Genomic DNA, 16,374 nt, shown 5'->3' on the forward strand with positions numbered 1-16,374 from the left:
TGCAGCTTTCTGAGATATAGCCTGGCACGCTGAATTACATAGATGCATGCTGCCATGTGACTCAGGAGATTGAGGCAGCTGTATGCTGGGGTGAAAGGATGGGCTTTCAGCTGCATCACTAGGTCCCATAACATTTCAAACCTGGATTGCAGAAGACGGGCCTTGGCCTTTGTGAAGTCTAAGACCACACCAATGAACTCTAGTCTCTGTACTGATTTTAGGATTGGTTTGTCTCCATTTAGTAGGAGTCCCAGCACGTTGAACGTGGACAGGACTGTGGATACGCCTGATATCACTGAGCCTTGGACCAACTTAAAATCAACCAGCAGTCCAGGTTTGAGAACACATAGGCTCCTAATTTTCATAGATACAGTGCCACCATGGTCACGGACTTCACGAACACCTGAGGAACAGCTGAAAGATCAAATGGAACTGATAATGGTACCCATTCTCCACGAATCTGAGAAACTTCTGATAATTGTGGCGTGCTGCATCATGGAAGTAAGCACCCTTTAACTCGAGGGCAGCGTACCAGTCCCCCTGTTCCAGGGAGGGAATAACTGAAGGTAGGATAAACATGTGGAATTTAATTTTCTTCGGGAATTTGTTCAACTTTCTTAGATCTAAAATAGGCCTGAGGCCCCCTTTTGCCTTGGGAACAAGGAAGCAGTGGGGATAGTAGTGCCTCATGTGGAAAGGCAACGGGACTTCCTCTACAGCTCCTGCCTGAAGAACAGACTGGACCTCCTCCTGAAGGACAACCTCGTGAAAATGGTCCCTGGAGAGGAATAAGGAAGGGAGGTGGAAAGGGGAGGTAGAAATTAACTGGAAGGCATAACCTAGTCCACCATGCTTTAAGATCCATGATCTGACATTACGTGGGACCAAGCACTTAGGAAGTGGAATAAACAAAAGGTGGGGAACCAATGGAATTATGGTCACTGGCACACTGCTCTCGACCCACACTGCTCTATTAAAATGGCTGTTTGAACCAGGCAGCTGGATCAGATGAGACCACTGATGCTGAAGAGGAGGGTGGTAGAGGTGCCTCCTATAACCCCTGCCCTTTCTCCTTGGCAGATCTTGGGACCGGGGAATAAAAACTTGGTGCCCGCACAGGAGCTGTGGACAAAACTGTTTCCTTTTCGTTGCTGGATCATAGATTTCCAGGAGATTTTAGTGTTGCCCTGAATCTTTTAGGCTATGGAGCCCTGTATCTGTTTTTTTCTGAAAACAGTGAAGGACCTTCAACAGGGACATCCTGGATGGTGTGCTGGACCTCTGGGGGTAGCCCACATGACTGCAACCAAAAACAGCTTCTCATTGTAATAGCCGATGCCATGGTTCAAGTAGCTGAGTCTGTGCTATCTAAACTATCCTGGAGAACAGTTTACCCTTTTCCACCATTACTGCAAACTGTCTACAGCCCTCTGGTAACTTATCTTTACATTTTATAACCGTTTCCCAGAGAGCGACTCAGGAGTGTCTGAGCTGTAGACTTCCTGAGGAATAAAGTTTGCAACCAAACAGATTCAGTCTCTTTGTATCTTTGTCTTTTGGCGTCGATGCTTAGTGTCTTTTTCTCTCCTGCTCATTGGCAGCTGCCACTATAAGGGAAGCCGGAGGAGGATGAAAGTAGAAATATTCGTATCCCTTAGAAGGGATGTAGTACCTCCTCTCAGCATATTTTGCTGTGGGAGGCGAGAAGGGGGGTGTCTGCCAAAGCACTTTTACGGGCTCCATAATGGCTTCATTAGTTGGCAGAGCCACTCTGACAGGGGCCACTGATACCAGAACGTTCAGCAACTTGTACGAGATTTCACGGATTTTCTCTGCCTGAATGTCAAGCACAGAGGCCACACTATTTGAAAGATCTCGATGAGCTCTGCGGTCCTCTGGTGGTGGTGAATCACCTGCCAGCTCGATAGCTTCATCTGGTGACGAGGAAGAGGATGCCAAAGGCTTTTAAGGTGGTGGCTGGTCTATGTCCTGCCTGAGTGACTTCTGGATGGTCAGTTCTGCGTTCAGTGCCAGGAACTGGAGAATTTGCTGCCAATGCCCCCAGAATGCTCTTGAAAACAGTGAATGAGATAGTTGAGGGGAGGTCCTAGCTGAAGGGGGGACACCCCACGGTGTCCAAAATGGCAAGCAGTATGGGCCTGGGACCCATCCTTGACCAGACCGTTGTCCCTTAGAAGGAGGCCAGTGCTGCGGTTACTGCATGACTCACGGTCCCCATCCTTGACAGGATACAGATGACCTCACCTCTGAGAGTCCGAAACTTCTGAAAATGGAGGGGCAGAACCAGCTGGGATGGCAGAGAGGTAGCCTGAGCCCAGGGATGGCATTACTAGAGATATCATCAGAGGCTTGCCTCTCAACTGCACTGGCTTTTGCAGAAGCTTGAGAGGTAACAGTACCGCAGGCTCTTGACGCAGTGAGGTAGGAGCTGCAACATCAGTACCAGCTATAAAACCTTCTTGAACTGCAGGCAATACAAGTACTGAGATGCTAAGCAGGTCCCTTGCAGCTGTGTTTGCCTCCGGGGTGGCTGGGAGCGGCACTGTCTGATGGTTCTGCAAAGTTCTCTACGTTTTGGAGGTGGCAATCCCCTCTTTCTAGCGATGAGAGCTTCTTCCGTGAATGTTAGGCAGAGTCTCTTTGCTTCAGTACCAACACACTCGATCGAGGTACCAAACTTGAGGAAGGCCTAAGTCTTTTCTTTGATATCAGCAAATGGGCCCGAGAAGCTACAGATAGCTCTGCTGGGGCACTCCACACTGAAGCTGATGTACCTGGGAAGCTTTCCCGACGTGATGACACCAAAGGAGGGCAAAGCACTGCCTCCATAAGTAAGCACTCAAACCCTGACACTCTGTCTTTCTGTGAGCAGGGCTTGAATCCTTTACAGATGTGACATTTGTAACTAATGTGGGATTCCCTCAAACATTTCAAGCAGGCCAGGGGAGGGTTGCTGACTGACATAGGCTTAGTGCAAGTTCAGCAGGACTTAAACCCCAGCTGGTGAGACATCATTCCAGTACTAATCCTACTGAAGATCCTGGTAATGCAAGATAAAGAGTGGTTAAAAAAGACCTAAAATGAAAACCTAGTACTAAAAACTAGCTAAAAACTAACTAACTTCTAATAAAGGAGTGAGGGAAGCACTTGTCACGAGTTTGGAATTGCTCTGACAACCATCACAGGCAGTAAGAAGGAACAGGGAGAAGGGGGGAGTCGGGGGCAGCTCTGCCCTCTTATACCAGGATGCAGCGGTGAGCGGCAATAGAGGGCACTCAGACCACCACGATGGGTACCTCCGATGGTACACCAGTTGTCAGTACCTCTCCATCAACTGTGCACAAGGTGCGCACACAACTACCGTGGAATGGACATGTGCAACACATCTCAAAGAAGTGTTATGAATCAGTATCAAACATCAAGCTTGAAGAGGCAACTCACCACATGTTATGTTCAAAAACTTTAGTAGGATCAGTTAAAATCCGTGACCCAAGTGGAGCAGTTGGTCGTCTGTTACTTTGGCACCTCTGCTGCATCTTGCTTTTCCTCAGATATGAAGCAGAAAGCCTTTTAATGACATTCATTTTGATCAGAGACCTGTAAAAACACAATCCATTGAAATTATAGCTTTGCTAGAACTTAATGGTATATGTCACTTAGAAGAGACCTTGGTCAAGTAGTCAATTTGCAATATGGGCTTTAATGATGCAGGTTGTTTTTTAAAATCAATTAAAATGCTTTTTTTAAACGTTAACATCTTTCAAGAGTGCTGGAAACCCAAATAACCCAAAATGTGCTTCTGCTATATAGGAAGCAGAAAGTAAAACTTGCCAATCTACTTTCGAAATCCTATTAGACAGTGACAAAAAGCCACACACACAAAATGGTGAATCAATGCATTTATGTGTTTTGTTTTTCCATTTGAAAAATGTAAAATGTTATTAGTAATCAAGGTAAGGAAATTATTTTTGGATTATTTTGTTTTTACCTTGACACTGTCCCTTTAAAAAAATAATCAAGAAGTGATCAGAGTGCAAACCATTTGTTCTAGTGGAAACATACTGTTATTCTACTTGACATTTTTCACCCCACTCACGAGGTTACAGTTTTCAAAGGATTTCATTCTAAAGCTGTTACTGTGGTTTCACTCTTTAAAATAGAAAGCGAAAGATTCAGAAATGTATTATATACGGTATGCACATGACACCTTTCAAAAACTTCTACTGCGCATTATAGTAATCTGTATTCAATACCTCATCTGAAGTGAATGTTTTCAGATGTTAATTCTATATCCATGTGAATTATAAAGTGTTTGAGATTATTCTATCAAACATGTAATTCTAACCTAGCACCTTTTTTTTTTACATTATTATTACTCTAAAATGTTAACTCTGAATTTGTTCAAACGAGTCTAATAAGCAAAGATGAGACGTATGCTGTTGTTAGTACCAGCATCCTGTTTTGTGGGGGCTTTTTTTTCCTTTCTTCTTCTCCATATCCTAGTTGATGCAAGCCCTTTTTTAAGTAAAGGAGTAAAAACGAAATGCTCCTCCTCCTATTTTTACCCTGACGTGCCTTTGTTCTTTTCTCCTTCAAGTGCTCTGCATATTCCAAAAAAAATGCTACTAAGTCATTATTTTTAGAGTGTTCTCTCTGCATAAAATGTGTATATAAATCTAATGCACGTAGAATTGAGAACACAACATTTAGTTACAAAGACACAGGCACTATTTAAATGCAAACATTATTGTAAAACAATCTCTGCAAACTGGCTAAAAGATGAAGATTTTTATCTTAAGGAAAAAACCAGTAATGCACTATATGATTGACCACAAGTCTTGCATTGTGAACAAAAAAGATTCACTAGATGTATGATCTAAATCTTTGTAAACGAATCAGTTAAATAACTTGAACAATTCCTCAGTTACGATGTGCTTCTGAATGATTAATATTTTAGAAATGCTATTGTTTATTAATTTTAAGCCTTTAAGAGAGCGAGAACAAGATTAACATTTCCTTATATTTGTCTGAAGGCTTAAAAACATATTTCTAGGTTTCCAGTGTCTCATTAACAACAACTGGTACATTAGGGCTGCTGTACCTGCTATATAATAGCTTCTTTGCCAGTACACAGGAGCCCCCTTATTGCAATGTGTGATTTCACATGGTGAAGGTGTAGCACTTAATCATATAACAAAACTATTTTTTCAATCAAAACCACTTCTAATTTTAATCAGTTCACTATGTCTCTTGGCAACAGATTTGGGTAACTAAAATGATAATTCCAATTTACAATAAAACCACCACAATAAAATCATTTACGCTCTGATTCTGCAAAGACTTATGCATGCAAGTTGTAATATTCCTTCATTGGGATCACTCATGCATAAAGTTAAGTATGTACCTAAGTCTTTGCAGGATCAGGGCCTTAGCTAATTTTTTTTTATTTACAATAAAACAACAGATTCACATCCTATCAGTACAGCTCTGCAACAGCATGCATATAGACTGCACACAAAAAGTTATTAGAAATGCTTCTGTACAGTTGCTAGGATTAAAAATTAACATACCTACTGCTCCATAACGTAGGATTTATATTACGCGAAGTTAATACAATTTTAAAAGATACAAAAAACAACAAAACAAACCCCAAAACCAAACTGTGATCTCAAATCATTAACAGACTATATAGATCCTTAGAGGCAAATTATGTTATTACATTACATACTGTTTCAAAATCAGCTCCTCCTTCATTTACCTGCCAAGGCCTGAATTCATGCCCTGAATTTCCTTTGCTATAATTGATGTTCAACATAAAATAAAAATTATTCAGATGCTAAGCATAATTTTGCTTGGCTCTCTATCTCATTAAGAACATGAAAAGATGCACAGATGGGATCTATAGACAGGTGGCTAAAATGATTTGGCATGAGTAACAGGTGAAACATTGGGATTTGTATGAGAATTTGACCTTTGTATGAGAATTTGTAGCTGACTAATTGCTGAAGCCTGCAATATTCAAAACATTGCAAGGATATAGGGAAAAGGCAAGTGAAATATGGAAGCGGGAAGTGATAAGAATGCAGAGGAAAGCCCTGGAACCAGGCTTAGCACTGATGTGCTGACGGAACTACTGATCATGTGATTAATGGGCAGTGTGGCTACTAAGCATAAAATTTCAAAAAACACCTAAGTGACTTAGGAGCCTAAATCCCATTTTCAAAAGTGACTCATCGCTCAATTGCTTCTTTACCTGATTTTTTTAATGATCTATTGAAAGAGGTAACCAACTCTCTGCCAGCTATGTGCACACTGTGGAGTTGACACCAGGGAACATTGTTTGAACGTGTTGGTTATTTGGTACAGACCCGTAGCCAGGAACAAGCAAAATGACTATACACTTGATTATTATAGCAATAATAATCTGGCCTCCATTTGAAAAACCCTTCATCTTCCCAGAAATTACCACCCACAGGATTTATATAAAAAAGTACCAACCTCTGTAAGCAGAGCCATTTATCCAGCAAAAACACTAGAGGAATAACACGCTAGAAAAGGAGTGGAAGTTGTCCTTCCGGTGGAGTGATGTGTTTAAGCATTTAGAGGTTAGTGGTGAGATGTTTTATTTCTAATTATCATCTTGACAACCACAGACTCTGCCTCTCTGCCTCAGCTGAGCTAATGGAGGAGATTCTTAAAAAGAAAAGAAAAAAAGCTACACACTCAGCGCAGCTTTCTCACGGCGCACACACAGAGAAGCCGTTATGTTTAAACTGCCAGTTGGACTGGAAAGTATTATTTTTTTTAAACTGAAGTTGACATTTAAGGTTCCCAATGGTGGTCTCCACCCTGCTGGAACTTGAGATTTGTAAAACAGATAGGATGGGGGAGGGAAGAGCTGTTTCCATCCTGCTTTAAATAGCAAAGAGTCAAGTTTTCTTCTGATTGGAACAAGAGATCAATACCAGGACATACTGTAAACCACTCACCATGGAGGAATAAAGCCCAGAGGAGTATCAGCTCTGAAACAGAGGTCAGACAAAAATCAAGTAAAGGATTCTTCTATCTGAAAATCTGTTTTCAATAAACCGTGGCAAAAACAATTTGTTGTTTGGTAGCTCTCTGGACTACAAAACTACTGATTCATTCTATCTGCAACCATTGGCCCTGCTGTTGTTGTCACAGTTATATTTATAAGGGGACTAATGGGGCTATATTTGTAATAATTTGGGTTACTCTATTTACCTTCTTATGAAATAAGATATTCTGAAAAAGTTGAACATCATACTATTACTCAGCACTTACAAACTTAGTTGTACAAACATTCACAACTCTCCTGTGAAGCAGGTACTGTACTACTAAAATTTGGTATTTGATTACCAAAATGCTACTGAGGCTCAAAAGACCTTAGCTATGCAAAACATCTACAAAAGATAAGAGGCGCCAGCAGACACAAGGCGGAAGAGTCAGTCCTGGAGAAGATCTTGCAGAACAGAATACTCGGAGTTGGTGGTGGACAAATTATCGAACATTTGAACACTGATGTTTCTAAGGTCCAGACATAAACTGAGAATAGCCTAAACCAAACCAAAAAGAATAGACAAAATGGACTTTTAAAAACCAGTCAGCCTCCATAGCTCAGGTGTTGCAGCAAAAAGATATATTGATCTTGCCTTGAGCAGTGTGAGGAGGCACATATTACAGCCTCTCTGGATCTTCTTTGCCATAACAGGGACAACAAGACGAAGTCATTAACCTCTTGTGAAAATAAAGATGAAAAAGAATTCACAGAAATTGATAGGTCAGAGAGCTGGGAAACAGTGCAGAAAAATCACATAAAGAAGCTAGAAAATAAAACAGATAATTTGGAAGGAAAGCAAGGACTTTGCAGCTAGTATATTAAAGTACAGGAATTTGGGAGAGAAAAATGGAAATGCTGGAATACCACATGAGAGAAAACAGATGAGTTCTGGGAATCCTTAAAGGTGAGAAGGGAGTAGACTCAATGGGCTTCGAGGGAAAACTTATGCCACAAGTGTACAATGAGGGAAAAGATCTGATACATATTAAGTGCTTTTAAAAAATTCCTCGTCAGGCACCACTATTGCAGTACCGTCAGACAAAACTGAAAACGATGGACTTTAATTCTACTCTGAAAAGTCACTCTAAATATGGCATTGTGGGGCTCCATATTCATTTTCTCTCAAATGGTATGATGATGTGCTCAATTTGTAAGTAAAATGATATTTTTCTAGCTGCCAATCCTGCAAACAACCTGGAATCAGAGATTCAAACGTAGTACTTTCCTTCTCATGCATCATCTCGGGCGGTGATGCAGGCCAACTCAGGCCCACAATGACTCCTGTGAAACCTTACTGCCCTCCAAGGGTTTGCACAGATTTAACTATGGGAAAACTCTGCCAATGATTCTCTTTATATATATAAGAAGGAATAGAATCCAAATCTCTCTCTCAGCACTGTAGGGTCAATACAGCTAACTGAAGTAATAAAAAGTTATTTTTGCCACTAAGGTCAGCAGATATGACTCTGAATACACACAAGGAGCAGATTAGTTGAGTTTAAGAAGGCACCATTTTTACAACCACATTTCAGAGTAGAACTGATCTTTAAAAGTAGCTAGGGAAAGAGGAAATGTTTTGTACAATGAGGAAGAAAGCTTATATTTTCCTGACTGTATCTCCCTCACCAAGAGCTGTAGGAAGGAAAAAAGTCATATAAAACAGCCTTTCTGGAAGCAAAAATTTGCTAAAGCCATCAGCTGAACTATAAGGAATACATTCTTTGGAGTAAAAATTCTGGAGCTACTGTCGGCTCCTGAAAAAGCAAGACAACAGCCAGCACACACTAATGTGGAAGGAGCGGTGAATTAAAAATGTTTAAGATTATGGAATAGCCATACTGAATTTGGAGGGTTGTTTGGTTTTTTTTAATCATATTTTGGCATTTTTGGAGATTTGTTCCTTAGTCACTGTTCTCCCTCTGTAGATACCTGTTAAAATTATTCTGCTAGATAATTCAAGTCTGTGATGAAGTGCAAAGATACAGGTGAAAAACAGTAAGTTATCAATATTCCTTTGCTAAAAAATAATAGTCATACCTCCACCAAAAGGGAAATCTATTTTATTTAATAATGTATATGAACTGGAGTGTGAATAGTGTGTTGAATTTTTTTTAAGGGAACTGCTCCAAATTATCCTTTGTTGCACTGAGGGAATCTACTGTGTTTGTTAATGTTTTTATAAACATTACAGTTAAAAGCAAAATGTAAATGCAAATCAAGTTGAGCTAATGCCAAATGCAAGAACAAAGACATGAATGGATTGACAGGTAAGGAAGTAGTAAGTACCTTCGACATAAAGATATCATTTATTTAGAGAATCTTTAATTAACTAATACAAATGCAGTCAGAGTGAAACAACTAAAAGAAGCAGTTTTGAAAATGAATTATGCAAGGAAAATTGCAGGATATGGGTACCAACCAAAAGCAAGGACAGACTTTGCTGTCTGTAAAAGGCTGCTTGGACTCATTCCATCCAAAACAACCTGTGCCCCTATTTTATCTTTTTACTTGTAATTAGAGCTGGTCAGGAATTCTCCAATGGAACAGTATCCATTGAGAAATGCTGATTTGATTAAATCAAAATGTTTTGTAGAAAAGTACTGATTTCCTTGAAAATGTTGTGGGAAATTATCAAAACATTTAGTTACAATAAGATCAAAATGCTTAATTTTGATAAGGTTCAAACACTTTGTTACAACTTTATTGTTTCAACTTTTATATTACAAAAGTCAAAATGTTTAAACTTTTAAATTATATTTTGTTAATAATTATAAAAGTCAAAAAAAATAAAATCGAAACAAAACATTCTTGACCATGTCAAAATGAAATATCTTGGAATATTTTCTTTTATGAAAAGTTCAGAGATTACAACTTTTCATTGAGATTTGGGATGAAAAACGATATTTCAGAATTTCCTGCAGGATGGAAATTCCATTCTTCAGCAAGTTCCTAATGTAATAGTGTTTGTGTTAATCATGCCAATTAAAGATTTTTATTCTTAATGTGCACTGAAAGGTGCACACAGCAAAACTGGTGCCTGTACTTACTCCTGATGTAGAGATTTTAAATAGTGGACGTGAGGAAATATTGGTGACCCTCAGTTCAGAGTTCTTTGTTACTAACGCTTGCTACTTTAAAGGGATTGGCTCACATATTTTTTTTAATGTTTGGGTCCAGATTCTGCAAAGACTTAACTCTACACACGAGTAGTCCTGGTGGTAAGTGTTTGCAGCATCTAGGATTTAGACACACATATGTACTTCCCTCCAAAATGCTGAAAAGAACCCGTCCCCCTTCTTTCCCTATTAATGTATGTCTACACAGCATTTTGAAGCGAGTCTCCCAGCCTGGGTTGAGAAACTCGGGCTAGTGGGGCTTGCATTAGTGTTCCATTTATGACACTAAAAATAGCTGTAGAAACAAAGCTTTGCAGTGGCAACTGGAGCTAGAGCTGGGGCTCTGAAGCCTAGGGAACGGGGTGGGCTTCAGAGCCCGACCTCCAGCCCGAGCCACTACTTCAAAGTGCTGTCCATACAGCTATTTTTAGAGCACTAACATGAGACTCACTACCCCGAGTCTGTCATCCTGGGCTGAGAGGCTTGCTCCAAAATGCCGTGTAGACGTAGTTTTTCCCCTTTTACATGTGACAACTCACTTCCCTTTTTGTTACTTATAAAGCTGAGGCTATCAAGCATCTGACTCACTGACTTCTTTGCCCCCATCAGCATGGAAAGAGAAAGTCATCATGAACATCACAGCTCTGGGCACAGGGTTTGCTAGTTAATTTGTGCATCCCCTGCTTCCTGGTGCTGCAACAGCAAAACAAAGCAAAGTTAAGTTTATGCATGAACAGTGGCCTTAAATCAGTGATAGATCTTGAGTAAATTAGTACTAAGAAATGAAATACTTCATCCAAACTATAAAAATAGTAAAATCTAATGTGAGGACTTTTAAAGTGACAGAATCTGTTTAGAATAGTGGTTCCCCAACTTGTTCCGCCGCTTGCGCAGGGAAAGCCCCTGGTGGGCTGGGCCGGTTTGTTTACCTGCCGCGTCCACAGGTTCAGCCGATCGCAGCTCCCAGTGGCCACAGTTCGATGCTCCAGGCCAATGGGAGCTGCTGGAAGCAGCGCAGGCCGAGGGATGTACTGGCCGCCACTTCCAGCAGCTCCCATTGGCCTGGAGCATCGAACCGCGGCCACTGGGAGCCGCAATCGGCCGAACCAATCAGGGTTGAACTAACCTCATTATTCCTAGCCTGATTCTTGCTTCCATATTTATACCTGCCTCTGGAAATTTCTACTACATGCATCGGACGAACTGGGTATTCACCCACGAAAGCTTATGCTCTAATACGTCTGTTAGTCTATAAGGTGCCACAGGACTCTCTGCCACTTTTACATGAAAATCACAAATTACCTAAAATTTATATTTAAGAACTCCACTGTTGGCCACTACAAACCCATCCCCCCACCCCTCCAAGAGAACACTGACAGTCTACATGGGCCTTGTCCATGCACAGCATACCCTGAAGGCCAACAAACCCTAGCCCTGCCAGACCAGGAGTGAGTTCCAGAGCTGAGCACCACTCACGGAAAAAACCATCAGGAACCTCCCACCTCAATTTGAGCAACTGCAGCTACCACGGTGATCATGCACTTAGTTCTCTTCATTACAATGAGTAGATAAGCTTGAATTTTTCTAGGTATTCAGAATTTCATAGTCTAGCAATACATCTCTTTTTATAGCACCAGCTAAGCACAGTCAGGCTTAAAACTTAATACATCTAAAACTTAGGTCAACCTAGCTATGGCACTCGGGTGTGAAAAATTCATAATTAAACCATCTTAATGCCCACTGTAGACACTGGCAAGTCAAACAGAAGATTTCTTATATCGACCTAGCTACCACCTCTCAGAGGGGTGGATTAACTACAGTGATGGAAAAATCCCGTCCATCACTGTGGCAAGTGTCTACACCACAGATGCCACTGTGGCACATCTGCAGTGCGATAGCTGTGCCATTGTAGTATCTGTAGTGTAGACACAGCCTCAGTGTTATTAGCATTAGTCCCTCACTGGCAGGTGTGCACCTGAACCATACTTTCCTCTCACTAGCCTGCACAACATGAATAGTTTGACTCTCCCCTGTTTCTTGCAGGAACACTCTCTGCACTACCACTTGAGTTTCTTCATTCATTATTCATTCACAGCCATTGCTAGGGCTTGGCCTGAAGGCAACTGCCCCACAGACATTTGTGGCTGCAACTCCATCTTCCCTTGGCCCTCAAAATATTTTTAAATTTTTAAGATAATTTAGTACTTGTGTAAAGTGCCAGTGTATTTGACATCCCTAAAGACTGAGGCCCACTATTTAGCCTCATAGACAGTAGTAGCACCAGTTTCCACACAAGCCTCACTCCTGATCTGCAGACCTCTTCAGGCAAGAGGATGATTACCATGGGTATTCAGAGCTCAACTTCTCTGCTGACAATTGCTATCAATTGTGGAGGTGTGCTTTGTGATATCTATCAAGAGATGCAGTAAGAAGTCCCACATGTTGTACATCTCAGGGAACTACGACTGAGATGAAGTGCTTTACATTTCTAAGCCCCTGATCCTGCAAACTTCACGTATGTCAATCAGTATTTCTAGGATCGGGAACTGAATCAATTCAAATCCAGCCCAGTTCAAAAGTGACCAGAATTCATTACCTGGTGATAGCTGTTCAACGGAACAAATACAATAAGTTTGTGAATTCCATTAGTTCCATATCCATGTGTCCATGTCAGTCAAATCACCAACAAAACCAAGTCTCCGTGAAGATTCAAATTACCCTTCTAACCTTCTGTATCTGTTATACAAAAAAAAAATTCAACCTCCATAGTTTTCAGTCCAGCAATTTTCACATCCCCAAATTTATATTTAAAAAACAAATGACCACTATCATCACTGGCATCTCACTAATGAGCATGACTGCACAGAATAGTGAGTACAGTTTCAGTGAGTTGCACAGTATAATTGCCCTGCTAATATTGTTGAATATTATTGGAAAGTAACAGTGCAGAGCAAAAACAGACTTTTCTTCTTTTCCCCTGCTCAGTTTAAACGTATTTTATTTTCAATGAGGGAAATAAAAACAAAAAAATTGGAAAGAAATTCCCACCTAAATTATCTTGTCTTTCCTAATCATAAATAAATGCTATATATTTACACCCCTTTTTGTTTTTTTTTAAATAAATGCATGATAAAAATGCATTTAGAAGGGTTTTTTTTAAAAAAAAAAATGACAACGTATGTGTACTAGTTATATTGTCTTTTGCCAGACGTATGGAACCTCATTATAAGAATGCAAAGAAATCATTATAATGAAATATTAAGGCCCTAATCTTGCAAAGATTTACCCATATGCTTAACTTTCGTGCACAGGAGTAGTATCGCTGATTTCACTGAGACTACTCTACTGTAAAGTTAAGCAGGTGCATAAGTCTTTGCAGGATCAGGGGCTCTATGTGTGTACTTATTCTCATTTACATCAGCACTGTAAATTTTCATGATCTTTATAAATTAAGACATTTTGCTTGCTCTGAAGAGCTGACTGTGGTTGATTTACTGAAAAGTGCCAGTAACATTTTAATTTAAAAAAAAACAAAACATACCTTCAAAATGTTCTTCTAGTTTATAGAGAAAATCCTTTAAAATAATCGTAGGGCCTTTTTACTAATATTCTCCCCAGGACTGCTTCTCTGTGTACAGCTAAGGGAACTGTGTAACAAGTAAATACAGTAACAGATTGCACGGGGCTCACAGCATCCGCTACTTCCCACTCAGGCGCCCCACAACCTTTCTATACAGCAATGTCTAGCCCCCTGGATTGGGCGTGACAACACCTTCCCATCTGGCAACGCACTTAACAGGACCCGCGGGAGCCCTGCTCAGCGCCCCAGCCGCGCTGCTGGGGAAACACTCTCCACGGAGCTGGAAACATGCCCCCGGAAGGGCAGGCGGGCAGGCGCCACCCGTGGGAGCAGGCGCATAGAGAGGGCAGCGCCATGGCTTCGGGGAGTTGTAGTTTTGGCACGTCATTGGGAAGCGTCTGAAAACTACCCGCCCCGGCGCCGCGCAGCGCCCGCAGCAGGAGCGGCCTGGCCGGTGCTGGCCTTGTCAGCCGCTGCCAGGTGGCTTGCGGCACAGAGTCGGTGGGGAGTGACGGGGGTAGTAAGTAATGGCTGCTGGACAGCTGAGTTACTCTCCTCCCCCCCGCCACTGGCTTGTGGTACATTCCTCTTAGAGCCCAGCCAGGCGCTGCTGTCAGGCCAGGGCCTGCTGCAAACCGACCGTGGGACAGATTCAGACGTTATAAGTAGCAACGGCCCAGGTGCGCTGCAGTCGCAACGGGAGAGCACGGGGCCGGGGTGGAACGGGCCCGCGCCCGGGGCCCGCGGCGGCGGCTGGGCAGGCAGGGGTCTCCTTGTTTGCATCCAGGCTGGGGTGTAGCGGGGGCTGTGCAGGCAGCTCTTTCCCGGCTTGGTTTACCCTGTTCCCGCGGAGGGCTCCGGCATTTGGGGGAGGGAGACGGCGGGATCAGCAAGTGGGGCCCCTAATACTTGTGGCATCGAAAGACGATCCGGCACATGCATTGTTGTCTCCTTGTATTGAACAGCCCCACGCTTGCTGCCTGAGCCAGGAGGAATTAGAAGGAATTCGAGCTTTTCCCAAGAAATAAAAATGTCTCCAGATTCAGTCGCTTCCTCCTCCTCAGCCAAGAGCCTCTGCTCCAGTGCTTTTAAAATTCACAATGTCTGCCGCCGCCTAACCAGGAGGTCTCACGGATTTTATACAAAAGATGCGGGTGTCGCCCACAGAAAAAACATGGGAATCCTAAGAATGCTAGTGTGTCAGGTAACCGCTTCTAACATTTTCCAGCAGTGAATCAATCCTTGTTTGGAGCCTGATTTCTTCAGTCCAGATGTTCTGAACTCCAGTCTAGTGCAGGAATTTGGGCAACCTCTGGACCAAACTCTGAATAGGAGAATTTTGTGAGAGAGCAAACAGCTTGAGTTCTTGATTAAGGATGAGAGAGTTAGCAATACTATTAAATTTACCTCAGGAAAAATCTGGAAAAGATGCAACATCTTTATCATTCAAACCTGAAGAATATCGTATGGTGGAAAAAATGGCATTACCATTTGTAAATCAAACTTTTATTTTACATTATAACAGTGTTACCATGTGACTCTTCTTAAACTCTTTCACTCAGATTTCTTAATCCGGGGGACTATTATTGTAGACAATTATATAATACTTAATATTAAAATTATGGTAGCAGTGTAAGGGACATCATCAACTTTAAATTTGACCTCAATACTCTAAGGGTTTGTCTACATGTGCAGCGGTGCAGGCTGCTTCACTATATGCTCCTGGGGGAATTCTGTGCCAAAAAATTAAAAATTCTGCACACAGTATTTTAAAGTTCTGCATATTTTATTTGTCAAAATAACACAATATATATTCACACCAGTTTCAATTATTTTGGTAATTTATTTCAAAGTACCTGTCAGCAAATATGTCTGTAACAATACAAATTCAGGAATTTTTTTTTTTTTTAACAATAGATTTCTCACTGGGCATATTAATACAGAACTTTGAGTAATTTATTTAAACTACAGTACAGAACTATATTTCCTCCACCCTTCAGAAGCAGTGCAAAGGTTTGGGTGTAGGCAGGGGTAATGGAGGTGCTGAGGGAAAGGGAAGGAGCTTGGGAGAGAACGTGGAGGGTTGTTGGGTGTGAGTGGGAGAAGTATGGAACAGGATTTTTTGTTAGGGAGTAAGGGAGGCTCCCCCATGCAACCCCTGGATGTCCCCATGTGTCCCTGGAGCTCCTACTCCTACTTCCCCATGTGGCCCTGCAGCAGGGATGCTAGAACGGGGGAGCCCCCCCTCTTTTTACCAACCATAAGGGCGACTGACAGGGAGGAGAGGAGCAAGCAGGTGGTGGGGTCTTGGGGGAACAGGCTGTGTGAGGGCAGGGTCTTGGGAAAAGGGGCAGTGAGGGTGGGACTCAGGAAGAAGGGGCAGTGTGGACTTGCAGGGGAGCACGGTTTGGGTGCCTGCGTGGCCTCCCCCTCCCACTTTTAGGGTGCTTCTGCTGCTCCTGACCTTCCATTCAGCCCCTGCTCAATGCTGTCACCCCACTAGCCCTTCTGAACACCAGTCTGTGACCCCCCCCCCACTGTGTGCCCCACGCTGTCTGTGTTCCCCCCACCCCCCA

At 42.1% G+C, this 16,374-nt stretch overlaps 2 protein-coding genes across 10 annotated transcripts in view; one reads left to right on the forward strand and one right to left on the reverse strand.

Annotated features, from left to right (window-relative positions):
- METTL8 (methyltransferase 8, methylcytidine) overlaps positions 1–13,896 on the reverse strand; it is a 39,828-nt gene extending 25,932 nt beyond the window's left edge. Inside the window, exons 1-4 of one of the 5 annotated variants that reach the window (XM_037913055.2) lie at positions 13,760–13,896; positions 12,815–12,954; positions 10,811–10,911; positions 3,463–3,618 (exon numbers count right to left, since the gene is read on the reverse strand). In XM_037913055.2, coding sequence (XP_037768983.1) covers positions 3,463–3,618; positions 10,811–10,830 — 176 coding nt within the window. In that variant the 5' untranslated portion in view covers positions 10,831–10,911; positions 12,815–12,954; positions 13,760–13,896. Of the gene's footprint in view, positions 1–3,462; positions 3,619–10,810; positions 10,918–12,814; positions 12,955–13,759 lie in introns of those variants that run through there. The other 4 variants (XM_043525488.1, XM_027819118.3, XM_027819119.3 and 1 more) reach the window with 4 other exon arrangements.
- Positions 13,897–14,184: 288 nt separating this feature from the next.
- Positions 14,185–16,374, forward strand: part of DCAF17 (DDB1 and CUL4 associated factor 17) — a 45,200-nt gene continuing 43,010 nt past the window's right edge. For 4 of the 5 annotated variants that reach the window (XR_005227427.2, XM_007056583.4, XM_027819030.3 and 1 more), the window contains exons 1-2: positions 14,200–14,478; positions 14,764–15,002. Coding sequence is in view for 4 of the 5 variants with exons in the window: in XM_007056583.4 (XP_007056645.2) it covers positions 14,829–15,002 (174 nt within the window). In the remaining variant the exon portion in view is untranslated. Of the gene's footprint in view, positions 14,479–14,763; positions 15,003–16,374 lie in introns of all 5 variants that reach the window. The other variant, XM_037913052.2, reaches the window with a different exon arrangement.

The sequence above is a fragment of the Chelonia mydas genome, chromosome 11 (genome assembly GCF_015237465.2).
Source record: "Chelonia mydas isolate rCheMyd1 chromosome 11, rCheMyd1.pri.v2, whole genome shotgun sequence".
Taxonomy (NCBI): domain Eukaryota; kingdom Metazoa; phylum Chordata; order Testudines; family Cheloniidae; genus Chelonia; species Chelonia mydas.